The sequence below is a fragment of the Xyrauchen texanus genome, chromosome 21 (assembly GCF_025860055.1).
Source record: "Xyrauchen texanus isolate HMW12.3.18 chromosome 21, RBS_HiC_50CHRs, whole genome shotgun sequence".
Classification (NCBI taxonomy): domain Eukaryota; kingdom Metazoa; phylum Chordata; class Actinopteri; order Cypriniformes; family Catostomidae; genus Xyrauchen; species Xyrauchen texanus.
This window is the reverse complement of record NC_068296.1, coordinates 24,495,795-24,522,811: the sequence shown is the minus strand read 5'-3', so window position 1 is coordinate 24,522,811 and position 27,017 is coordinate 24,495,795. Positions and strand designations below refer to the sequence as shown.

The 27,017-nt window shown below is 37.3% G+C and overlaps 1 protein-coding gene and 1 pseudogene across 4 annotated transcripts; one reads left to right on the top strand and one right to left on the bottom strand.

Moving 5' to 3' along the window:
- Window positions 1–499: 499 nt before the first annotated feature.
- LOC127661476 (piggyBac transposable element-derived protein 4-like) lies at window positions 500–2,283 on the bottom strand (annotated as a pseudogene).
- Window positions 2,284–9,084: 6,801 nt separating this feature from the next.
- LOC127661883 (nuclear receptor coactivator 5-like) lies at window positions 9,085–21,615 on the top strand. 4 transcript variants are annotated; one of them, XM_052152831.1, is made up of 11 exons: window positions 9,085–9,151; window positions 9,288–9,313; window positions 9,578–9,643; window positions 9,877–9,960; window positions 10,756–10,829; window positions 12,820–12,952; window positions 15,819–16,018; window positions 17,394–17,669; window positions 18,677–18,853; window positions 19,189–19,635; window positions 19,768–21,615. In XM_052152831.1, exons 3-11 carry the CDS (start codon window positions 9,585–9,587, stop codon window positions 19,803–19,805), a joined length of 1,488 nt encoding a protein of 495 aa, XP_052008791.1. In that variant the 5' UTR covers window positions 9,085–9,151; window positions 9,288–9,313; window positions 9,578–9,584; the 3' UTR covers window positions 19,806–21,615. The 4 variants fall into 4 exon arrangements, with proteins under 4 accessions (XP_052008791.1, XP_052008790.1, XP_052008792.1 ...); XM_052152832.1 differs by having other exon boundaries at window positions 9,096–9,165; window positions 9,285–9,313; XM_052152834.1 differs by having other exon boundaries at window positions 9,098–9,165.
- The last annotated feature ends 5,402 nt before the right edge of the window (window positions 21,616–27,017 follow it).

Below are 27,017 nucleotides of genomic sequence, written 5' to 3'. Positions count from 1 at the left end.
CTAAAATTAGAAAAGTACATATATTTTTGGTGTTTTATTTGTTTTATAATATTTCTTAATAAGTATAGATTTTTGTAATCTATAACATTTGGAAAGAAAAACTATTTATTTTATCAAGGATAGTAACACGAGTTATGTTTGGGGTCAATTTGACCCCGGGAAAAACACAATTTCAAACATTTAGAAGGATTTTATTTTTAAACAGAACATCATTACAATCAAAACATCAGTAAGGAACACATAACAGTCCTTTTTGTTATCAAGGATTGCAACATACATAATGTGTGGGGTCAATTTGACCCCAAGAAAACAAACAATTTTAAACATTCAGAAGGATTTTATTTCTAAAACAGAACATCATTGCCATCAGAACAACAGTAAGGAACACATACCAGAGAAAGAAAGAGAGAAAGAAAGAAAAAGATGGATTTACAAAACCACCTCTAAAAAGTAAATTTGAGCATTTTGTCAGGAATTGTTTTATGAGACTGTAAGTGCTTTATGCAAAAACTATGAGTTAGAATACAAACAGCATAGACAGAATATGAACAGCATATTGTTTTTTTCCTACAGATCTCCATAAGGTACATTCCAGCCTTTTGTCTGCACTACTTTGCACATGATGTGCAGGAAGTGTGTGTGTGCTCCTTGCAGATGTATTTTTGCATTTCACACAAGTGTTGCTGGTCTTGGTGTCATTTCTGTTGGGACAGACCTGGCACCTGCCACGTTTCCTGCTTGCAGTTTGAACCAATGGAGTGTGCGTCTCCATTTGGATGTCCTTCACAACAGTTGCAGCAGCTGTTGATGCTCTTGGAAGGCACCGTCTTCTCTCGATGTGAGGTTTCACTAGCTCGTAAAACAGCTGCTCCAAGAAAATTCTCCTTCGACTCAGTTTTCCGCTGTTCCAGTCCTTGTTTATTTCACTCCATAACACAAAGGCATTGTAGGCGCTCACATCAATGATGTTGAAGAAAATGACAAGTGGTCATGCGTCGGCAGCTGTAGGTGGCTGTAACCTTGTCCAAATTATCAACCCCTCCCTTTGTCTCATTGTAATCCAGCACCATTTGTGGTTTTCGGTCTTCTCTAGTGCTCAGCATTTTTGTGCATAGTGCTCATTAGCAGGACATTTTTCCCTTTCTTGGGGCAATAGGAGACGACAGTGGCCTTTTCAGTGAAGGCAAACATTGAAGATGTTACCTTCCTGTTCTTCATCGCAAGAAGGTCACAGGGAAGTTCTGGCTTATTTTTTCTCACTGTCCCCAACATGGTAACCTTCCTTTTTAGCAGTTCTTCACCCAGGGCGTACGATGTGAAAAAATTATCGCATGTAATGTTATGGCCATTCAGTCCCTCAGCCATGTCTAGTACCACCCTCATGCCTTGATTTTTTTCAGGTGCTTCTCCAGGGGATTTACCCGTGTACACCTGCATATTCCAGGCATAGCTGGACTGTGCATCACATGAGGCCCATATTTTTATGCCATATTTGGCTGGTTTGCTTGGTATGTATTGTCTGAAAGGACAGCGCCCACGAAATGGAACCAGACATTCATCCACCGTGATGTGGGGGCCTGGATTGTAAAGAAAGGGTAATCGCTGGACCCACTTGTCCCATACAACCCATATTGCTGCGAGTTTGTCACGCTAATGTCTGCCCTGTCTTGTTTCTTTGTCATCAAAGCGTATGACATGGGAGAAAACATGGAATGTCTTTAGAGACATGGTGGCTGGAAATATTGCCCTTCCAGTGTCAGCATTCCAAAGGCTTGCTGTTGCTTCTCCTTTTGACTTGTAGACTCCTGCCAAAATGAGCAACCCAATGTAGGCTTGCAAGTCAGTCACATCAAAGTCTTTCCAACCTTCCCCATACACACGCCTACCCTCTAAGTTTGTCATTTCAAGTACATCCTTTTCAATTGATGGTGTGATGAAAAGATCAAATGCTGATTTTATATCTTGGACATGGCTGACATCATATCTAGTGGGCCCTGGAACCATTTTGATGACATTAGCAGCACTAAGTCTACCCTGTCGTTCAGGTGGTGAGCGGGACCATGATAACTTTCCATTTTTGGAAGGTAATGGGTTTGTGGGTGGTTGAGAGACAACAGGAGGGTCAACATTAGGAGTATCATTCTCATCTGAGGAGGATGCCTCATAATCAGGGTCCTCCTCAATATTATCATCGGTCTCAGATACATTCTCCTCTATGTCACTTTCACTGTCAAAAAACTGTGACAAAATCTCATAGACAGAAAATCTTTGCTTAGATGTCATTTTCAAATGAGAGAGATGGAGAACATAGAGAGCACACAGAGCACAAAGAGAAATGGTTTAGAAGGCTTCTGTTCATGCTTTTATAATGTTTGCTCCTCCCTTTGTTTGGTAAACCATGAGAATTATGTTTTCCCTCCCCCACGGCACGGGAAATATCAAATTTCTTGCAAAAATTATGTTTTCCCCTCCCCCGCGACACGGGAAATATCAAAGTTCTCGCAAAAATTATGTTTTCCCCTCCCCCATGGCACGGGAAATATCAAAGTTCTCGCAAAAATTATGTTTTCCCCTCCCCCATGGCACGGGAAACATCAAAGTTCTCATGAGAATTATGTCCCATGTCATGTGAACTACTAGTGGTTCTCGCAATACTACAGATATGGTTATGTTAGGTTAGAGCCCTAAAACAGAGGGAAGTTTTTTGAATATGTAAAATTGTAATGAACATTATAAAATTATAACATGTTATAGTGACCTCAATAAAACAACCAAAACAAATGTGTGTGAAATTTTAATATTTCTTCTGTTTTATACAGCTAAAAGAGCCTGGGGTCAAAATGACCCCAAGGAACACCGATGCTACAAAATGTGTACAGGACATTGAAAAAATATCAGCAGGTTAATTTGATGTTTACAGAGTTGTCCCCATTAAATTAGGAAAAGTCATTAAATCTGAAGCAAAAAAAAAAAACATGTTTTTACATATGTTAAACATTGAATGGGGTCAAATTGACCCCAAAGATAATAGGAGGGTTAAATCACCTTTCTTTCCCATTCTGACATTCAGTTTGGAGTTCAGGAGATTGTCTTGACCAGGACCACACCCCTAAATGCATTGAAGCAACTGCCATGTGATTGGTTGATTAGATAATTGCATTAATGAGAAATTGAACAGGTGTTCCTAATAATCCTTTAGGTGAGTGTATGTATATGTATATATATGTATGGTGTTTACAATGTACCTCAAGGTGCTTCAAAACATGCATCGCTATTGCAATGGTACATGCACATTTCCCGCCAAGTGTAGGACCATTCTGCTACTTTTTTGTTAGTGGTGCAATTGTTTGAGGGACAGTAATTAGACTATAGGCCTAATATATAGTGGAAGTGTACACAAAAACTGAAGACAGAAAAATATATAACTAGCTTTATGCACACCTACTTGAAATGTTCAAGTGAGCCCAAAGACCTTGTTTAGGCTGTTTCATGATCTAGTTCAGGGGTGCCCAATATGTTGATCGTGATCTACCAGTCGATCGCAAAGGCAATGCTGGTAGATCGCACAAAATTTAAATGTACTTTCGTAAAATTTTAATAAAAATAAATATAATGTCTTTCCTTCTTTTAGTTTCTGTCTGACATGCACTTGATGAGTAAATATGGACCAGGCGAGTTTTGTTTATTCAGTTACCATGACAACTACTATATGCGCCTTCCAAGGACTTCTGAGAACATGCCTAAAATCCGGGCAGTAGCATCGCAATTTCGCGCTCTGTTTAAGAAGTCCTTGGAAGGCGCATATGCGCAAACCTAGTTGTCATGGCAACTGAATAAACAAAACCTGGCCTGGTCAACATTTACTCGTCATCAGAATAAGGTAAATGCCCTGGCTATAATCTATTTTAGTGTTAAAACTGAATGATATCAACATTGAACATTGTTATATATTTTTTTATTAATTAGAAGATGAATTCCATGTAGGGATACATGCAGTAGTCCCAACAAGCATTTTCTTATTTTAAATGAAACTGTGTTTTTTTTAGTTGGTAAATCTTATTGAGTTGGTCATTTAAAAGTAGATCATCACACAAAAAAGTGTGGGCACCACTGATCTATATATATAACTGGATAGCTCATGACGTCACAACAGTGAAGCTACTGCGCCGCCATCTTGGTATTCCCTAACGTTCTGTATTTCTGGGTGTCAATGGGAAATCGTCTGTTTTGGTGAGTAATTTTTACCTATCCAGTCACATTAAAAACAATGTTTTACGTCTGCATACACTGCATCACAATGCAATCTTCCTAACTATGTAATTCATTATTTATTTTGACTTTCATTTTTTCCCCCTGCTTATTCTAAATGTGAGCGTGTTATGTTACTCTTTATTGCAGCAGCATTACGTTCAGCGCCGCACGTGTTACCTCAATAGAAACAAGTTTAAGAAACTGAGGTAAGATATCAGTAGCCTTTTTTTGGCAGGCTTTAAAGTTTTTATTCTGAATTCATAATTATGTTTTGTAACTTTTGTTTACGTTGAACGTGCATTGTGGTTATTTTCTTAGGATAAATGAATATTAGCTGTGCAGCTAACGTTAACTTAGGAAAATAACCACAATGAATAACAGTATAACTCATCAAGTTAGCTTTTTTTGGTCAAGTTGAATATCTAATTGCAGATCAACACCGGTTACATAGATGGATATAATGTGGGCTTGCATTAATTCTCTGTGTGTGATTTGTAGTTTTTGCAGTGCACGCCTGAAACCGGACCAGCTCACGGGCATCATTTATAAAGTGATCAATTGGAATAGACGAGGAGCAGGAATAGACGAGGAGCAGGGCTGGACTGGTAATCTAGCCTACCGGACATTTTTCCGGTGGACCGACGCACTTTGGGGTCGATCAGGGTGGACTGGCCATCGGGAGAACCGAGCGGGCCGATTTCTCTTTTTAGTCCAGCTCTGACAAGGAGCACATGGATATTGTTGAAGTTAAACAAGGTGAGTTAGCCGTTTGGATTTCAATAAACACCCCACTGAATGTTAGATAAAACTGGAATTGGTTTGCAACAGGAGGAAAAGCTGTATGAGGAGACATTGTTAAAACAGCTCTTCAGTGAAGCCAGGCTGACAGTAAAAAATATTATACTATCTGTTGTTATTTGCAATGAAGATACTTTTGCAACATGCAATATAAGTCTCATAAAATTACTGTTTCAGATAGTTATAACATTTAATATTAATAGAAAAGTTGACCCACATATGTAAATTCTGTCATCATATACTCAACCTCATGTCCTTCCAAATCCATGTGACTTTCTTTTGCAGAACCCCCAAAAATGTATTTTGTATTCCATATAAGGAAAGTAAATGGTGTGCAAAATAGCTTGTTTTGGTCACCAACAGCTGTCATTATATGGACAAAATTTTTTTTTAAAATGTCACCTTTTGTGTTCCACAGAAAAAGTCATACAGGTTTGGAAGGACATGAGGTTGAGTAAATAGCTGTGCGTAAGGTCTTAAGTTGATTTTGTTACGGTTGATATACAAACCTTGTTTGCTTACGTAACCGTAACTGCGGACGTCACAAGAGCAGCTCTCTTGAGAGACATATTTTGATAATTAAGATATTATTTTAATTAACATTTTATACTTTTATATTTGACTGTCATTCATATGTTTTTGAAGCCTGAAAAGGAAATCATACCCTTATTTTATTATATGACTCAAGCTTGTAAAAATTTGTATAAATGAATTAGTGAGTTTGTATGGTAATAAATCATCATATATATGAAACACCTAAAACAGACAATTAATTGTCATAATCACAATTATTTGATTGATGCCTGTTATGCAAAACATGAGCTTATTGATGTCATAAAATATCAGTCTGCTTTTTTATTCCATCGGTTACTCCTGCTCGGAGTCTTCCGTAAATATTTAGTTTATACTTAGGGTTACGTCATACTGAAGTTTAATGGTGCATGCTCAATTATTTAGTAGTGCGTAAATTGTGACTTCCTGCTCATTTACGCCACAACTAAGCTAAGTTTAAACTTTTGTATAGCTGGTGCAACCGGCTCCTGATCTTTATATCAAACTTTTCTTTTTTCTTCTATTTTGCAGTACAAGCTTGCCCAGAGTTTTCTTAAGCCGTTTGGACTGTGATGTTTCCTTGGCAATGAAGTGGAGCCTGATGTTTGTGCAGCTTTCTGCAATGCACTGAGGATGAAGATGTGATTGTTGTATGGTTCTAGGTTGAACATGTTTGCCTCAAGTTCCTTGAATGCAGAACCACCATGGAGATCCAGAACCTTTGTGGGGACAGAGATGGGCCTTGTGAGTGTGTGCTGTTGAAGAAATCTCTCAGCTGTCTTGCAGACTTTCAGGACGCTGTCTGACGGTCTTATAAATCCACCTCAGGACTTCATGTCGATCAGTGTGTTCATCTTGGGAAGAGCTCTCGACACTGAGTGCTGATAAACAGGTAGTGCACAGAATCATCTTCATAGTGGTTTTAACTGCAAAGCCTGCTATGTGCCCTACCACAGCCTCTTTGAACATGGACAAGCTGGGACGACATACAGTGATGTTTTTCTCTGTGTCTTCTGTTTCAGGCTGAATGTCACTGCCTGAAATGCATATCAGAAGATGTTGCCTCCAGTGTCACTGTGCTATCCGGTGGAGAACTGTTGCCACTAGCTCTGATGGCATGTCTTGCTACCATTCTTTTGAAAGCTGAATAATGTGGGATTGTTGTTAAATCCATTAGCAGATTTGTTCCCACATATCTGCAAATTTTTATTGTATTGTTCAGTTTAAGTCAATTTTTGTGTGTACTTGGAAGCTTTTGTTATTGAACAAATAAATATGTATGATTTCCTTGTGTGCATATGTCAATAAACCTATTTCTAATTATGATTTAAAAGATCAGGGGATTGTTGAAATAATTAAATTCTCACAAGCTGGCATGTACATATTCCAGAAATGAATGCAAATGGATAATTCCATTAAGTAAAGGTAAATTAATTTATGTGTGTGTGTGTGTGTGTATACACTCACCTAAAGGATTATTGGGAACACCATACTAATACTGTGTTTGACCCCTTTTGCCTTCAGAACTACCTTAATTCTACGTGGCATTGATTCAACAAGGTGTAGAAATGTTGGCCCATATTGATAGGATAGCATCTTGCAGTTGATGGAGATTTGTGGGATGCACATCCAGGGCACGAAGCTCCCGTTCCACCACATCCCAAAGATGCTCTATTGGGTTGAGATCTGGTGACTGTGGGGGCCATTTTAGTACAGTGAACTCATTGTCATGTTCAAGAAACCAATTTGAAATGATTCAAGCTTTGTGACATGGTGCATTATCCTGCTGGAAGTAGCCATCAGAGGATGGGTACATGGATGCCATAAAAGGGATGGACATGGTCAGAAACAATGCTCAGGTAGGCCGTGGCATTTAAACGATGCCCAATTGGCACTAAGGGGCCTAAAGTGTGCCAAGAAAACATCCCCCACACCATTACACCACCACCACCAGCCTGCACAGTGGTAACAAGGCATGATGGATCCATGTTCTCATTCTGTTTACGCCAAATTCTGACTCTACCATCTGAATGTCTCAACAGAAATCGAGACTCTTCAGACCAGGCAACATTTTTCCAGTCTTCAACTGTCCAATTTTGGTGAGCTCTTGCAAATTGTAGCCTCTTTTTCCTATTTGTAGTGGAGATGAGTGGTACCCGGTGGGGTCTTCTGCTGTTATAGCCCATCCGCCTCAAGGTTGTGAGTGTTGTGGCTTCACAAATGCTTTGCTGCATACCTCGGTTGTAACGAGTGGTTATTTCAGGCAAAGTTGCTCTTCTATCAGCTTGAATCAGTCGGCCCATTCTCCTCTGACCTCTAGCATCAACAAGGCATTTTCAGCCCACAGGACTGCCGCATACTGGATGTTTTTCCCTTTTCACACCATTCTTTGTAAACCCTAGAAATGGTTGTGCGTGAAAATCCCAGTAACTGAGCAGATTGTGAAATACTCAGACCGGCCCGTCTGGCACCAACAACCATGCCACGCTCAAAATTGCTTAAATCACCTTTCTTTCCCATTCTGACATTCAGTTTGGAGTTCAGGAGATTGTCTTGACCAGGACCACACCCCTAAATGCACTGAAGCAACTGCCATGTGATTGGTTGATTAGATAATTGCATTAATGAGAAATTGAACGGGTGTTCCTAATAATCCTTTAGGCGAGTGTATATTATACACACACATACTGTATATGAACTTGTGTGTATACTACGTTTTTATATTTGATTCTTCTGGATTTATTCTGAAGAGGTACTGTCTATATAGTTACAATATCAACACAAAGCTAGTCGTTTTTATTAACAACTTTAAAACTTGTTGATGTGCATGCCCCCCACTAAATTAGTTCACATTTACTATATAATCTAGTCAAAAATGGTTAATAATGTTGGCAAATTATGCAGTTGTATAATTTGTCAACATTATGAACAATGAGCATCAACATATTTAAACTATGAAGGCAGAGAAACATTGCATCCTGTAACAATCTGCAGATGGATAACTTTGCTTTAAAAAGGGGTATTAATACACTTTGGTGTTGTATTTTTACCGTTGATTATTAAAGATTATGATCGTTATGCCCACTCTACATGGGGATAACGACTAATGTGTGCTTAATATGTACATACCGGTAGTCATAAATTACAACATGTGGGCACTTTAGCCGCATCCTTAAGTGATTGTTGTTTCGCGGTTAAACGCTGCACATGCCGCGATGCCCTCTGTCGGTAGGGAATAGTAAGATGGCCGCCAGAGCACTTCCGGTAGCTTCACCTACTGCTGGCAGTTTAGAATTCTATGAGCAATCCAGTTATATATATAGATCAGTGGTGGGCACCCCTGATCTAGTTGATAAGACTTGGATCCAAACCAACAAACCCAAATCTCCATGAGCAGGTTTGAGCTCCCTGTGTCGTGACGTCATTCCTCACTGATCTCGTCGTTTGGCTTCCTATCCAGTGGGAGGCACTCCACTCTTCTCTAAATACACATTATTCGTGAGGAAGAAGTCAGAAGAACGGCTTGGAAGCAGGTTCTCAAAAAGATACCGTGAGCCCTTACGTGTAATTTTCATTAGTATCCACAGCCAATTATTTACCAAGTATTCATATTTTTTTTTGTTGTTGAAATAATATAATGTCATTGCATGTAAAGATTTAACATTGTATCACGCTTATTAAAGCAGCAGTGAAATAACTGAAGATTACGCTGGTAAGATGGGTTTCATAATACTCATTTTTTATTTTTCCTTTCCTTTCATAACTATAACTTGATTAAGTATTGCAAATATAGTATATTGTTTTAACCATAGACAGTTTAGATAAATAGAAAAATCAATGGTTAAATCGCCTTGTGTTGTTATGAGATTTGCTGGGACATTAACTCTATTGGGTCTTGTGTACTGCGATATTGGTTTTAATCTAACGTTTTGTTTTTTTGTTTATTATGTTGCATAACCTTCCGTTTGTTCAAAAGAATTCAAATGTCGTCGTGGGTGAAGAAGGCTGGGGGCATATTACCACCGCCAAACAGTGGAGGAGGGTATATACCTCTACATGTATTTGCAGACAGTGGTTGTGTCTCAAAACCTAGAGATCTGCCTACTTCTAGACAACATCTTTGGGGCATTATAACCTAGGTGTGCTTTGAACATTCTGGATTGGCAGCTCATTAGGTTTTGAGACATCTCACAACCTCTAACATTGTAATACTCTGTGATCTCCCATATAGTTATTTTTTTTTTAATCACTATTAAGTTGTTTTTTACTATGCAGTGGGCCAAACCCTCTCAGGTCTTTTAGAAGACAACCATATCCTATGAGGGACGAGAGAAAAGAGGATCACCAGAAATCTGAGAGGTACCCAAGACGAGAGAAATAACTGACAGAAAATGGGTCAACAAGGTGTAATGGCACTGATATTTTCTCTTATAAACTGCCGTTCAGAAGTTTGGGTTCACTTATTCTATATTATTAATTTGTTCTCCACATTTTAGAATAATAGTAAAGTCATCAGAACTATGGAATAACATACATTGAAAAATGGGAATTATTTAGGTACTAAAAATGTTATATTTTAAATAGTCAAAAATAGTCACCCTTTGCATAGATTTTGCAGACATGTACTCTTGACATTTTCTCAACCAGCTTCTTGAGGTATCACCCTGGGATGCTTTTTAAACCGTATTGAAGGAGTTCCCATCTATGTTGGGCACTTATTGGCTGCTTTTCTTTATTATTTTGTCCAAGTCATCAATTTCAAAAACTTCTTTTTATTTATTTTTATTAAATTTTTGTTTTGTAATGAAATAAATTAATATGTTGGCACAATTATATTTTTGTCTACAAAACTAATTTCAAACCTTTAAGCATATGCCTTCAGATCAGAAGATTTTTAAGATCATGAGAAACATTTCAGTCAAATGACCCCACATTTTTAAATGGTAGTATATATGGGACATCTCCCATTTCTCCTAAATCTACATTTGCTTTTTCACAATTTATGGCTAAAGAAGGTGATTGATTATTCATCTGAAAGTTCGAAAGCTGTATGATTTTCTTGAATGGAACACAAAGGGAGATATTTGGCAGAACGTTAGTCTCACTCACCATTCACTTTTATTGCTTTTTTTCCATTTTCCCCTAAATGTTCAGTTTTGAAAGCTTGAAAGAAGTGACTGACTACTCTGGCACAAAAGACAATGAGCATTCAACACATCAGTCAACTGGTAATGTATTATTTTTTTTTTTTGGATAAACAACTTTTCTCACTGCTATTTTTGTGCCTACTCTGGAGAATGACATTGTGTTCCTTAAGTCTCAGAGCAGTGTTATTATAGTAAACGAAAACGAAAACTAACTAAAATCATTTTCGTTAACTAAAATAAAACTAAAACTCAAATTGTTGGAAAAAAATGAACTAAAATACTTTTTCATAACTCCAAAACTAACTAAAATAAAAATGATTTCCAATTTCATTTAAGTTTTATTTATATTAGGGTGAATGGGCAAAGTGGGACAATACTGTAAATTATACTTTCCTTGACACTTTGAATTATGATCTAAACGACACATAACTTGAGATTATACCTTTAAAGAAAGCTTAAGATGTCTTCTACCTTTGTCAAAATCAAAAAACACTAGACAAACCAAAGACATTTTCAATACTGGGATGTAGAACATTTGAAGACCCTCTTTTAAACAAATCCCAGATTTTAATAAGCAGTTCTTGTAAAGTGGGACAGAGGAAAAAAAAAAAATCTAGAAAATATCTACAAAGTATTTGGAATAATGTTTTATATTTTCATATACACTTTAAGTAAGTTTTAAGTTAATTTACTTTTTATAACCTTAACAAGATTTACCTCAAATTTCTGTCATTTTTACCATTGCTTTTCCCAACAGTGGTCATAAAATGAAATCTGCCAAACATCCCAAAAATAAAATCATCAATTTAAAACCTCAATAAGATAAAGGGATAGTTGACCCTAAAATGAAAGTTCTTTCATCATTTACTCACCCTCATGCCATGCCAGACTTTCTTTCTTCTGTTGAACACAAACAACAGTTTTTAGAAGAATATTTCAGCTCTGTTGGTCCATATAATACAAGTCAACAGGGTCCAAAACTCTGATGCTCAAAAAAAGCACATAAAGGCAGCACAAAATGTATTCATCAGTGGTTTAATCAATGTCTTCCAAAGTAATCTATTCTGTTTTGGGTAAGAACAGACCAAAATTTAACTCCTTTTTAACTGCACACGTGCAATTGTAGTCTTCAAGCTTGAAATCATGATCATTCCTGATTACACAAACTAGTAGAGCTCGCAGAGTGCAAGATGATGCTGGGAAATATAATCCAGCTTGAAATCATGATTGCCCAGGAGACCGCTGATGTCAAGTTTTATAGTAAAAAGGACTTAAATATTGATCTGTTTCTCACCCACACCTATCAAATCACTTCTAAAAATGGATATAATGGAACCACTGGTGTCGTGTGCTTTACTTTTATGACACATTTATGTGCTTTTGGCCCCCATTGACTTGCATTGTATGGACCTACAGATCTGAAATATTCTTCTAAAAATCTTCATTTGTGTTCAGCAGAAGAAAGAAAGTCATACACATCTGGGATGACATGAGGGTAAATTAAAAGGGAATTGTATTTTTTTGGGTGAACTATCCCTTTAACTGTGTACTCTCTATATATTAGTTTAGTAAGATTTATAATCATTTAAGGATATTCACATGGATTCAATGTGGATCAAGCTTTGTCACTTTTCCCATATTTACAGTTTATGTGCAACATTTACATGAAAATACCACTAGATAGAGGTAACACGGGACTGCCCGGAGAAATGTCGTAATATTAGACTTTTTGAATGACATCAGTAAATGCTCAGCTTTGGCAGACATAAAAAATAAAAACTAACTAAACTGAAACTACAAAACACTGAGATAACGAAAAAACTAAACTAAAACTAGCAGATAAACTGTGAAAAATAACGAAAACTAAACTGTAATGAATAATTGAATACAAAATAGAATCCAATACTATAATAAGATTGCATGTAGATTTGTCTCCACACATGCTAATAGTCACATTTAAAAATATCCTGAACACCTTTGATAAAAATAAACTACACTTAATCCCAAATTGTATTAATTTGAGCACTTATTTTAGTAAAGCTTTAATATGAGTTTTTGTGTGTTGTATCAGCTGTTTCTCTACAAGAGTATGATCCATCATCTCAACGCACTGCCGTATTCAAGAAGTTGTACCAGCAGCTACATGGAGATGGTGCGAGACGGCCTGCAGACTGTGTCATCCTGTCCGTCAGCATCCAGAGTTTGTGAGTACATCACAAGTAGCAGTAAATTCTGCCACATTGGTCATTTTAAAAGCAAGTAAACTTTACTTTCTGTTTGTGTGATTGTTTTTCTCTTAATTTCATTAACCTAGTAAAAATCTGGAACTTAAACATTTGGCTTAGACATTTTGTGAAATGCTGTAGTGTACATTTTCTGAAAATTGTCTGTTGTGTAAATGCTCCCTGTTAAATGTTTGCTTGATGCGGTTAGTTAAGTTAAAGATGTGCATCAGGAACCGTCCATGAACCTGGCACATGCAATTCTGTAATTAAGAAGTAAACAATTCAATTAGGGATTTAAATATGCATTGAAAAATAAAAAAATCAATTTGTAATTTACAAATTGTAATATGTCACATATTAATCTTTCAAAAGCTCAAAAACATTACCATGATTGTGTTATATGGAATCTGTGTGATATCTCGTGAAATTCAAAATGTATCATTTTTACTCGAGGGGCACAGCCCACAGTTATGAATACATTTGAAATAAAAATTTGTAAATAGAATGTATAAAAGATCAGAATTTTTACATAGTTCAAAGCTCCCACCTTCATTGAAACGACTGCATAAAATTACTTAAAATTCTCTCCAAACCTCTAAAGATCTATAAATCCAAATTTACAGACGTCACTAATTTACACAGATTTCGAGCATACCAACACTAAAGACGAGACATCCATTAATCACAGTAAAAAACTAAACAAAAAAACATTGGAATTAATCATATTTGTTTTCTTCTTCAAGGTGTGTTAGTTTATTCAAAAATGTGTTAATTTTCCTCCTGGCTTAATTTCCCAAACAAAAAATGTATTTATTGAAAATAAATCATACTAAAAACATTTATATTGACTTCTAAATCCTTAAAAGTTGTGTAAATACATGTAACAAACCTTGTATTTTCAGACAGTAACAAACATTTTCAGCACCAGCTCTTTTGTTAGATCTCACTAGTGTGAAAGAATGTGTAGTTTTGTTTGGGATAATTTGGTTTTATTTATTGACACTGTCGTATCTATATTTAAAAGTCAAACTTAATTTTATGGTATTATGTACATTTTTCACCCTCCTACACAACATTTCACACTTCTCACAAAGGAATTAATGTGCCCAGGAAGCTGTATCCTTTACAATCCTTAATTTATAACCACAATCCCTGTTGTATAATATGCAAAACAACAAGTGAAATTGAAAATGCTCAATCAAAGCCTTATTTTTTTTTTAAACAATTCCATACTAAAAAACAGTCTTTTTTTAGTTAAATCTAAAAATACAATACATTTTTTTGAAATGCATGATACTATTTTTAATTATACAATGAATTTGATTTATTTGTATATATACAAATGCCATGAATTTGAAACAAACAAATTCTAAATTACATTTAAATGAATAGATCTAGTTGAATCTTTATTAATTAAAGGGGTCATGAAATGCAAATTTAAAAAAATAGTTTTATTCCTTGATAATGTTGGGATAGTTTTTTTGCACAGTCATAATTTAGAAATATATGATCATTTTCCACCCTGTTTCTGGCCCTTTGTTTGAAACCCACTGTTATGATTGGCTAAAATTGTGCAGCCCCTCAAATACAGCCATATTTGAAACTATTTGAATTGTGTTACAGTTTTGCGGGTGCAATAGAGTTTTTAATCTTCCCCATCCTTCAATAAAAGTTCCTTTGCAATGCTTGATTCATATTATAACTGGTTCACACACAGTCTACGCTGTTGTGATGAAGAAATGCAGATACATAGTCCAAAGAACGGTGAAATGATTCACACACATAGGTGCACATCGAAACCCATCAAACGGTAAAAGACATCCACTAGTGTATGTTTACATACACCAGCAATGACAAATATCACAGATGGGCTTAAAAAACATCCAGAATGAGATTTTGCTCAAAACAGCAAGAGGCAGAGCAGCTGAATGTTTCACCTTACATTCAGTTATTTGAGTAATAACTTGACACCGTGTCATTTAAAAGCATCGTGAAATGCACAACAACAGTTAAAGACATCTGTCTAGTGCAAGTTTATGTACAAAAATAATTCAAAATAGTCCATACTGGTCCCCTTTGGTGTTCAGGAATAGTTTGCCACACTATGCCCATTTGTCCTGCTCTCTCTTTCTGTTTATAATACGAACTGTGCACCAGTGGGTGGGTCCAAGGGTGCGATGATGCATGTTGTGGAACTTATAAATACAAATGAGCAATGTCTCGTAACGCCATGAACACAGATTTCAAAACGAGATGTTTCAGCAGGGTGGCAACTATAAATGCTCTTTTTAGACTGGGAAGAAGTTTTGAGTTCTTAAATGTGGGGAATGTTTTTATAGTACCGTTACGTCTTTATATGTCTAAATATCAAGAAAAAGTTTATTCTCCATACAATGACCCCTTGAATGTTTTTAATTGCAAACTTTATTTACAGGGTTTTTGTAATTTAAATGCACTTACGTTTTGGTAATATAATTTAGAGTTTAAAATTGTGTTAATCAGTGTAAAGTTAAAAGTTTAATTCTGCATATTAGTGTAAAATTATATGTAAAAATCAATACATCAAATTTAAAAAATGTTCACTTACTGTGTCCTATGACAATTTTTATTGCAATAAACAACTTAACATCAAGCAAAAGCATTTGTTCATCAAAAAACCTGAACAAAACCTTTTTATATTGTTAAAATGGTAACTTGATTTGTGTTGATTTATTCATACATGTAAATCTTCAGCCCTTCATTACTGCAGATATAAACCAGGCCACACCATGATCCCCCACATTTGCTCACTTCAAGCCCTCAAGCATGGTGCTCAATAACCAGATCTCTTCTTCTTCTTTCAAAGGGATTACCCCAAATCTATAGGCCAGTGTTTGCAGGAACGTGGCCTCTCGGTGGAAATGCTTTTCCTGCAGGCTGAATCAGGCCTGACCCGGGCCCTCCAAGATGTCCGCTCAGACGGTTCCCCCTTATGTATTCTCGTCGAGCAGACTAATGTAACTCTCTCCTCGTGCACTGTAATCATATTTTCAGAGTCCCTCAAAAGTAAGTCCAGTTTATCTCCCAACAAAAACAGTTTAAATATTCTTTGTACTTCAGTTAAATAATCTTATACATTAGCTAAAGATTAAGCAATCTTGACTTAGTGGTGGGCATTTTTATACTCATTATTAGGTAATGAACATTATGAAAAGTAGAATGTTAACACTCAACATAATTAACTATCAATATTCCTCCAAACACACATGCACCACATAAAACGTATAGTTTTCTGACTGGAGTTCTTGTGGGTAGATTGCAGTTGTGTTGTCTCCCAAATCCTTTGTTCAGAAGAAATAATTTTTCTAATATACATAAAAATTATACACCATTTAACCCCCATTTAAAAAAAAAAAATTATGTCTCACCCAAAACAAAAGTGTTTTAAAAGTAATTAGCTTTTTTAAAAACATGAATATTATTTTGAGTTATTCAAAGAAATCAATATGCAATAAGAAATTCCCCCAAATCTAGAGAACACTGGTGAAATATTTAGGCAGGGGTATAATTTATTTTATTTATTTATGTATTTACCAATTGACAGGAATAAACTGGTTTGTGTGCTCCATTAAAGCCTATGCAGTATTTTAAAAATGTTTTGTGAGATGCTACAAAATGATGGGTGACTGCTGATTGAGGTTAATATTAAAAGTGCTTTTTCATTATCATTGTACCCCCAACATTAAAACAGAAGAAATGTATTGAAACAACAGACCTGATTTAATTCCTATTTTTAAATTCTATATTACATGTAATGCCCACCACACATTGTTAAAATTGAATAAAGGAGCTCAGATGTCTTCAATAAATATTTCAAAAGTTTTTATACCTTTTTACCTTTCTGTATTCTATTACTGTAATTCTATTATCAATTATATAATTTCTTGAATCCATAAAATTGAACTTCAAAACATGTAAGCTCATTTGCTAAATTAATTGCAACATCTAAGCATATTTGGATAAAAAAACAAACAAAAAGAAACCTCTCATTGTGCTGCTATTTTGAAAAATAAGAGATAAAATCACCTCCAAGACTAATGAGCAAAAATACAAAAGATTCTCACATGCACATTGCTTTCCTTATGTTACACACAGTCAAATAGTTTGTCTGAAAGTTTTAATATCAATCCTAAATAAAATCTCCAAAAATTGGCCCTTCATCTAACTGTGAGTCTATACCAATGTGTAATCTATTGAATGTATTCTTTAACTGCATTCTTTATTGTAATGTCGTAATTTGGTTAAGCAGTAGTTAGCACTGCAGTGTGTTGCTGATGAGGTAGAACTCTGGTGCACACTGCTTAGACTGCAGCGGCTCACACTGAGCACCATATGTAACCCCCTCCATCCTCTGGCTGACCCTTCCACTGCCTCTCTGCAGTTCATCGAAACATGCCCAAAGAACAGGCCATGGATTTTGTGATGGTGGAGTTCAGGCACGTGAGCGGCTCACGGCAGGAGCCGGACCCCACGGAGGCAGCGGTGCGGGCGGCTGAGCTGACAGAGGACTACCTGGAGCGCAGCAAGCTGGAGCACCACGCTGTTCCCTCTGCCACACGCCACCTGCTCTTTCTCCTGGCCGAAGGTTTGCACCTTTACCCAGAGGAGCTCAGCACGCTGGCAGAGTACCTTCAAAACCGCCAGGACCATCTGCAAGGTGAACATACCATGTCCTTCTGGCCTAATTTAGTTATTGTTATTGTGATCTATTCATGAAAACTCTCATTTATCACGTTTCTCTTTGTGTATGATGGGCACAATATTGTTGAAATTAAACATACATTATGGGCTATGTTTATTCAAGTTTATTACATTTTTTTATTAAAAATGTAATTCAAATAGGTTCAAAATGTAAATTGTGCATCTATTGACAAAGTTGGTATTAGATTTTGGAGCTAACACTAGGGGGAGCTAACGCTTCCTTGTTGCACAGTTATTGGCAATGTCGATAATCACAAAATGCAATGCAACACATCGCTGCTTAATCGGCCTAACCAATTTACTGGTCTATTACTGGATAAAATGCTATTCTTTGAATAGTGATATTGGGGCTAGTTGTCACAAAGGGAGTTTTGACAAGGTTTTGAGGCAAAGGTCCAAATTCTCAAATGCTCGTTTTCTCTAACAGGTTTGTCGTTTGTTGGTTCCAGCAATCTACTTCAAATCTGTCTTTAATTAGAAAATTCTTTGTGAATTTAGTCTATCCTGGCTCCAAACTAAAATTCCAGCATCAACACCATTTATGTAATAACTTTGAGTAAACAAGTGAAAACAATATACCCTTTAATTAAAGGGGTAGTTCACCCAAAAATGTATATTCTCTCATTCACCCTCATGCCATACCAGATATGTATGACTTTCTCTATTCTGCTGAACACAAATGAAGATTTTTAGAATACATCAGCTCTGTAGGTCTGTACAATTCAAGTTAATGGTGACCAGAACTTTGAAGCTCCAAAAAGGAGATAAAGACAGCATAAAAGTAACCCATAAGACTCCAGTGGTTAACCAATGTCTTCTGAAGTCATCAGTTGGGTTTGGGTGAGAACAGACCAAAATATAACTAATTTTTTACTGTACATTTTGACAGCAGGCTCTTTGGTGTTCATGACATGATTTTTAAGTTAATTTATTCATTCACAGCATTGTTCTTTTCTTTTACAGCAACTTCCACTGAAGTGGACAGTGAGGTGACTCCTGTGATAAACCGTCTGCCTCCAGGTTTAGGAAAGCCCCCACCACTTCTACCTGCTGGCTCTGGACCACCACCACCAAGAGAGCGGACAAACCCATCCACAGGCTCAGGAGATGCATCTCCAGGCCTTTACACAGGATTGCAAGGTTTGTTTGTGGGGCACAGAATGAAATGCAGCCATAAATGTAAAAAATCTAAACCGTAGAAATTACAAATTTTCTGGAACACAAAAGATGTTAGCAGAATGTTAACCTTAGTCACCATCCACTTTTATTGTATAGAAAAAAAGATGCAATGAAAAGTGAATGGTAGCTGAGGCTGTCATTCAACCTAACATTCCCTTTTGTCTTCTGTGGAAGAAAGTCATTCAGGTTTGGAACGACGAGGATGGATTGCAAATGATATAATCCATTGAATTGTTCAAGCTGACTTTGAGACTGCTTAGTATATTTCATATAAACAGTGTTCCCTGTGTTTTCAGGCTCATATCCCAAGACAAAACCACCACCTCTGCTTTCCATACAAACTCTTAAGCCACCTTCTCACAGATCAACTGCCCCCCATGGTCCTTCACCCACACGTGCCCCCTCAGTCTCTCATGATCCTTCACCCACACGTGCCCCCTCAGTCTCTCATGGTCCTTCTTTTGGTTCCCTGCCATCTAGAGGGCCACTGGCCCCTCATGCTCTTGACAAACCTCAACCTCTTCTAGGCATAACACCTCCTCGTGGTCCATCCCCGACTCGTAGCCTTCTCCTTGACCATAAACCTCATGTTTTCCACTCTCCTCGAGGGCTGTTGCCGCATCGGGGGTCTCATTCATTGCGAGGACCACCTCTGATCCATGGACCCCCACCGCAGAATGGCCCCCGGGGTCCAAGGGTACCACCACCTTCACTTAGGAGCCTTCATATGGGAGCCCCAACAGGTCTGCCCTTTATCAGTTTTTTGTATAATACTACTGGTATTTAGAGAAAAGAATTTAGCCTGGAAGAATCTGTTATTAATATTTCCATATTTAATGCTCTTGTTCCTTTTTTTTTTTTTTTTTTTTGGACAGGTTCAGGTCCACGCCCCCCACGACGTCTGCTCCCTTGATTCACTCAGTACATCTGATTAAAACGTCCTCTACAGCCATGTGGGACAGTTGATACATTTTAGACTAAAATGATCTTCTGTTTTGTTTTTTGTTTTAGGAATTTGCCCTTTCTTTTTGGTCACCCTATCAGGATCTCATTTGATGTTTGCAAATTGTGTTGTCTTAAACAACAGTTATATTATCTTTATTTTATGGTCATTGCTCCCTATCAAACATTTCAATGGTATTCTGTACATTGAACTTACAAATTTGTTTGTAGCAGTAGTGGTTTTAAAATCCATGGTTGAATGTATTTCAATGAATTAAAGGTATCAGATTTTGTCATCATGTACTCGTCCTAACCCATATGACTTTCTTTCCACAACAAAACACAAAAGATGTTAGGCAGATGCACTTTCACTTTCATTACATCTTTTTCCCCCATACAATGAAAGTGAATGGTGCACAGTGTTCTTTCCTGTGTTGAAACAAGTGGTTTGGGTGGGACATATTGAAAGACTTGTCCCTTTGTTTTAAAGGCCCAATAGCCTTCACCCAAAAATGTATATTCTCTCATCATGTATTCACCCTCATGCCATCCCAGATATGTATGACTTTCTCTATTCTGCTGAACACAAATGAAGATTTTTAGAATACTTCAGCTCTGTAGGTCTGTACAATTCAAGTTAATGGTGACCAGAACTTTGAAGCTCCAAAAAGGAGATAAAGACAGCATAAAAGTAATCCATACGACTCCAGTGGTTAACCAATGTTTTCTGAAGTCATCAGTTGGGTTTGGGTGAGAACAGACCAAAATATAACTCCTTTTTTACTGTACATTTATTATTTTACAACCATGTATTCTTTGGAACGTTGTTATACTGGAACAAATTTAGTGCGCTAAACAGGCCATTGAATGACTGATGCAGACACCCCTAATGGATTTTGGCTCCATGCATGTTGCCCTTGATGACAACAAGCTTTTTACTTTCTCGTGCTAAAAAAAGAAATCCCAGAACATCATGCTGCCACTGCACTTGACTGTAGTGATGGGGTTACAAGGGTGTAGAGCACCAAACACTGCAGTTTGAGACTCACTAGAGGCCACAAGATCTTTACCTTTTTTATATATTGGTTAGACTTTATGCACTTATTTTTTCCAGAGAAAAACGTCAGTATTATTCGATTCTAATCAGCTGGTGGGTGTTATGATCCCTAAAACATTTTAGTGAGAGTTTGAGCATACAAGCGAGCAAAAAGTTGCACTTCCGTTTTAGCATTGGGTCGACCATATTAACGCCTGTCTTTAAGTAATTCATGAGAAAAAGATACATAAAATATCAAAATAAATGTCTCAAAACTGAAAAGGCAAATTATACCTGTCCCATTGTTATGAAGCTCCACCAGCTACCTATTGAACTCTTGTGGTCAGTAAATGTGTCCAAACAGCAACATTTAAGAACTTTTAGAGGTGTGAGATCAGGGTAGAAGATAAATAAAAAAAAATTGACAGACACAAACATGCTGCTTTTAGATGACATTTAGCAGAACATCCTTTGACCCTATTAGACTAATTGTGCATAACTAATTCTTGTTTGAAGTTTGCCTTTGTATATAGACCTTGTTCAAAGTATAGCGCTATATTTCATGTTTGACAGGAGTGAAAACGAGGCAGCAAGGTTTCGTAGTCTTTTAAATGGCATTTAATTTATAAATTAAATATATCTATATATGACGATTTTAAGCATACTTTTTATTTATTGTACGTTTCTTTAAATGCTTGGGCAACATTGTAAAATGTTAACAATCATGCCAATAAAGCTTTTTTGATTTGACTACTCTGAATAAGGTAACGCCTTGAGATTCTTGCTAAATTCTTTAGCTGAAAATCTTAAATACTGTCAATTTTCAGGAGACAATGACCAAATCCGGACAATATAAATGTTTAATCGATCGAATATTTGTGTTTTTGTCGAGAACTGCTTATTCATCACAGAGGGGCAAAGATGAGAAAGGTGAAAATCCACGAAAATGAATGTAAGATCATTTTAACCACTAGATGGCGATGTAGACCTATACAACATATTTAATGTAGCGGTTAAATGTTTCATTTTTAGCGTTTATACTCATCAAACTTCACACACTTCGTTATTTAATGTTTCATTTTATTTGACAGTTTTATTTAAAAACATTTGTTACTATTTAAAACAATATAAATACAGAATGCACCCTAAATGGGTTTCTTTCTCTGGAAAACATAGCTAGCATAAATTTATTTTCCTCAATAAAAGTAAACATCATTTTATCATGCAAAATAAACCACCGGGAGATGAATCAGAGGCTTAGCGAAACTACTGCTCCTTGTTCAATTTAATAATAAGATGAAATTTGCATTTATGAAGGGATAGTTTGTGCACATGCTCAGAATTGATCAAAATAATAATGCTTTCAGATTACATGTTTGTGTCTGTGGACATATATATATAGAGATTCACTGATATTACAAATCAAATAGAAAAAGACACTAGATAATTCAAAGACATAAATGCTACTCAAATTTAGATTTAATATCAAGAGATTTCATAACCATAATTTATTTTATGCAGTATATTTTAATATGTTTTATTTGAGTTTCCAGAGCTAATTTCAAACAACTGAACAGTAAATATAAGCATTGTTTTAGGGATGTTTATAAATGGAAAACTCCAAATGTATAAATGTTAGGTTTTGTAGGTAGAACATGAGATGGCAAATGTAGTTGTGGATAAATCTACAGTCATATGTGTGTATGTGTATATGTATATGCCTATGGCACACACTGTGATTGAGTGGGTGTATGTCTTTAGTGGGGCATGTTTTACAGCTGTTTGTCTCTCCACTCTCTGATCACAGACACTCAACCGCAGCTGTGAAGTATCCATCAAGTCTCAAAGTAATGGATGCATAGTTCTGCTTCATTTCACCAGCTGGGAGGTGTTGATTGGCCCTTTTTATGGAAGCAAGCAAAAACCAGCTCTTCTAAAGCTGATAAATGCATTAAGATGGACAGATTACCAAGCAAACAGAGTGAAACCAACTTTCACCGTGCTCGCATGCAACGGAAGCACAGGCATGCCTCATTTCTGTCCCACGACGTGCAATTCAGTTACTGTTACAATTCCGTTATCACACAGAATCACTTTAACCCTGTGGAGACATACACTTGCCATTGCTGCACAACTGGGTATCAATCAAAATGTATCACTATGAATATTCTTGGCACTATTGTGTAAGAATTCACAGATACTAGTTTGGCTCTAAACGCGACGTGCTTCTTTGTTAGGACAGCACCACACTGTGCTCCTGTATGCTGCTGTGAGTGAGATCTTCATTAGAAACCTTGAGCCCTTCACCAGGATCTGTGCCAGGTACTTGGTCTAACAGACAAACATGTTGATAATTAAACCCCTGTAATCGAGAGGTGTTATCACAACAATTAACAGCAAAAAATGTTAGGGAATGAGAGAGAGTGTCTCAGAATGTGTGGCTTTGTAATTCATCTTTTTTTAATTGGAATCGGGATAGTCAACATTTATATCAATGGTTTAATTATTTATTCATCTGTAATTGTAATAAACTGTCTGCACATTTTTGTTTGTGTATATTTTGCAGATAATTCCTCTGTGAAAGCATCTTGGGAGGAACTTGATGTGGGAGAATAAGGCACGAAGACATCATTTCTCTTCCGCTCTTTTTCCTGAAAGCACATTTGTCTCTCTCCTACTTTCCCTAATTCTCCAGACGGGTTCCAGTCTTTCTCATTTTCTCCTCTCCCTCCCTTTTCCTCCCCAAAGTTGGCTGCTTCTGCCCTCGTTCCTAGGCATCAGCTGAAGACCCAGCAAGGCCCCCATACACAATGAGCTTTAATTGGGTTAAGTTTGTCCGCCACAGATAACATTTCTCTTTCTGTGGAGAATAAAACAAATTGCTGGCACTAATGGCACTGTTTAATGTAGCTCTTTTTATTATGGATGGAGGAAATTAGGAGGAGACTCCCAGCAGAGAGCTGATGTCGTGGGAGTGAGTGCATTGTTGCAGCTCATCAGAAAAGCGTTGTTGCTGGAGCTCGGCCTCCTTGCCTTCGTTGCTTATCTTTCTCTCTCCCCTTTTGAAAATACAGCAATGAAGACTGCACTTAAGAATTAGGGCGTATAACCGTAGCCTTTACCATGCAGTCAAGATCTGATCTTCACACATTACGCCTTGTGTCCTGAACCTGTTCTCTGTTCGCTGGTTTATGCTATAATGCCCTAAGTCCATAAAGCTGGTGTTTCTTTGTGTAAGTCTGGGGCAAGAGCCAGGGAAAAGGGGGTCGGAGGGGAGCTAGTTATTGAGGTTTCGGCACAAGACGCGGTAAGCCTAAAAGCCTGAAATTTGTTCTGCATTGCTTTCGTTCTGAAGAGGGTCCCTTTTTAAAGTCAGACATCTCACTGCAGCCTGCTAATGGGATGTGAGGACAGATGCACACCTTGGCATTTAACACGCCAACACCTGAGAGTGTTTGGAAGACAATGAGCAGTAAAAATGTAATGTTCAATCTGGATTTTTATGGTGGCTAATCAGGACTGATGAAGTAGTGGGTACATTAAAGTGCAGCCGAGCGGTCAGCCCCAATCTGCGTTCCCGCTCTCCACCTCTCCCTTGTGTGCCCGTGTGCACTCAGAATCAGCACGGCCTTCCAACGGCAGTCTGGGTCACTGTAACAAACAAACATGCTGTTTTAAGCTCCTCACCGTCATATGGAACTCCAGAATGGAGCGAGGACAATTAATGCTGTGTGATGGCATATTTTAGCAACCCTATATTTTGCTGATATACACGTTGATACCATTAAAAAGCTTCTGGCAGTGCTTTTTTGCCATTGTTGCATTCATAATAGACTCTACCAGGGCAGGGCATGTCCAGAAAGAGATAGATCCATTACCTTTAAATGGATGTGTATTTTAAATCTGTGTTTGACAAAAATGCAACAAGAAGCATTTGCTTCCTGCGTCCCATACCCATTTAAGCATGATGCTTCTGCACTTTGTTATCAAGACAAAAGATTGTTGGCTTTGCAGTATTTAAATCAGTTATGTCTAATTATTTCATACAAAAATAGCCTATCTAGGGCAAAGCCAATGAGATGTAACATTGTCTGTGGAGCGGGGACCTGGCGGAGTTGGCGTGAGTTCAGCTGAACAGAACAGAACAGAACAGAGAGAATGCGCTGTAGGCAACATAAATACAACATGAACTCTCCAGGCTTGTGACAGTACAATGGGGGAGTGTTTAAGAGTGCTTTCTGGGACTGCAGTGTCCAATGGATGATATTCACACTAGAACTGAATACCTATGTACAGACGGAGAGGAGACCAAAGGGAGAAAGGACAAAACGGTGTTGAGTTATTGCAAAATTTTGATGCAAGAGCATCATAGTCAACCATCCTTGCTGTGTTGTGAAAAATACTAGCCAGTATCAAGGCCATTTGAATTAAGAAAACAAGTGTTGCATTATAATGTCAGTATACACATTAGAGATGCAGCAACATGAATTACACACATTCTCCTCTTCTATATTTTTTCTCTCAAATCACATGAAATCATCCAAGCTTAAAAAATTTGCCACTCATTAAAATCTTCCTAAAATAGCAGCAGTGTCTATTCCAATCAGGACCATCACATTTCAAGTTCACACCTCTTTTCCTCCAGCGTCTTAATTAATTTCATCCACATGTCTTGTAAGTCTTATTCTAAACTGCTTGTTGTGGCAAAAGAAAAATGCAAATCCGTAAAAAGATGACAGAGGGTGTAATCGCTTGCTATGTGATTTCACAATGCCACTCTTTCAAGCCATTCATGTCTCGGCTGTCCTTGACCCTTAAGGAGCTTGTAATGTGGGTTATTTTCCTCCTTTGAATTTATCCGAGAAAAATGGGACCAATGCGGCGAGCTTTCGCCCCTTCGTGCCAGTGGCCTCTCTCTCTGGGACGCCAGAAACGCGTTTAAAAGCGGTATCCAGGCGCGCGCTCATTTCAGGGGGAGTTCAGACGAGACAAGAGGGCCCCCGGTCCTCCGCAGGGGGTCAATTTTAAAGGCCGCTCCGTAACTCGACGGGGTGCCAGACTGGGGACATCCCGCTGACCAAGACTGGGAGCCCCACCATGCTATCCATGACAACGGCCGAGCAGCTCCGGCACACCAAGCGTGAGAGGCGAGTACAAAGCGCGCGCGTAATTTTGACAATTTCTTTGGTTGATTTTTGTCAAAATGACTGGACTTCAGCAGCACATGCAGACGGTGTGGGAACTGAAAATGCAATCGAAAAGGCCTTTCCCAGCCAGTAAATAAAGGGGATTTAAAGGAATATTAACCTCAATCGACAGCCTTTGTGGCATAATGTTGATAACCACAAAAATGAAGTTTGACTGGTCTCTCATTTGACTTAAATAATACAAATAAAACGTGAGGCGCGTACAATGGAAGTAAATGGGGGCCAATCCATAAACATTAAAATACACACTGTTTTCTGCTCACAAGACATAATATACGTGTTAAGATGATTTTAGTGTGATAAAACTGCTTACTAACCTTTTCTGTGTGAAGTTATAGCCAATTTTACTACTTCGTTGCCATGACAATGTAATGTCAACAAAACCAAAAGGCATAAAACGACTGTAAAAAATGAGTTTTAACAGAAGAATTAATATAAGTGCTTTTATAAAATTATATAAACTTCACATTTCTGCCTTTAAGGGAATATTCCGGGTTCAATACAAGTTGAACTCATTAGATTAGATTAGATTCAACTTTATTATCATTGTGCGGAGTACAAGTAGCTACAAAGACAACGAAATGCAGTTTGCGTCCAACCAGAAGTGCAAAAAAGCAGAAAAGTGCAATGTGATAAAGACGTATAGACAGGTGGTGCATAGGCAGGTACAGAAATATATTGCAGTGTTATAAGAGCAGAATAAATATGGCTATGTAATATGAGCAGTGTACGAAAAACATGTACAGATATGTGCAATGTAGTAGCAGTGACATTTAAAATATTTGTAGAATAATATAGATATATGCAGTGTATTAGCAGAATATATAGTAAATAGTTAGACAGCATTTGTGGCATAATGTTGATTACCACAAAACATTATTTGTTACTGCGTTACAGTGAGGCACTTACAGTGGAAATTAATGGGGCCAATTTTTAAAGG

Bases quoted from the DNA above. Each gene is read 5' to 3' on its own strand.
- LOC127661883 (XM_052152831.1), top strand. From the start codon at position 9,585: ATGTCGTCGTGGGTGAAGAAGGCTGGGGGCATATTACCACCGCCAAAC. The intron at 12,953-15,818 runs GTGAGTACATCA...CTTCTTTCAAAG, and splicing joins TCCGTCAGCATCCAGAGTTT to GGATTACCCCAAATCTATAG. The intron at 19,636-19,767 runs GTCTGCCCTTTA...TTTTTTGGACAG, and splicing joins TCATATGGGAGCCCCAACAG to GTTCAGGTCCACGCCCCCCA.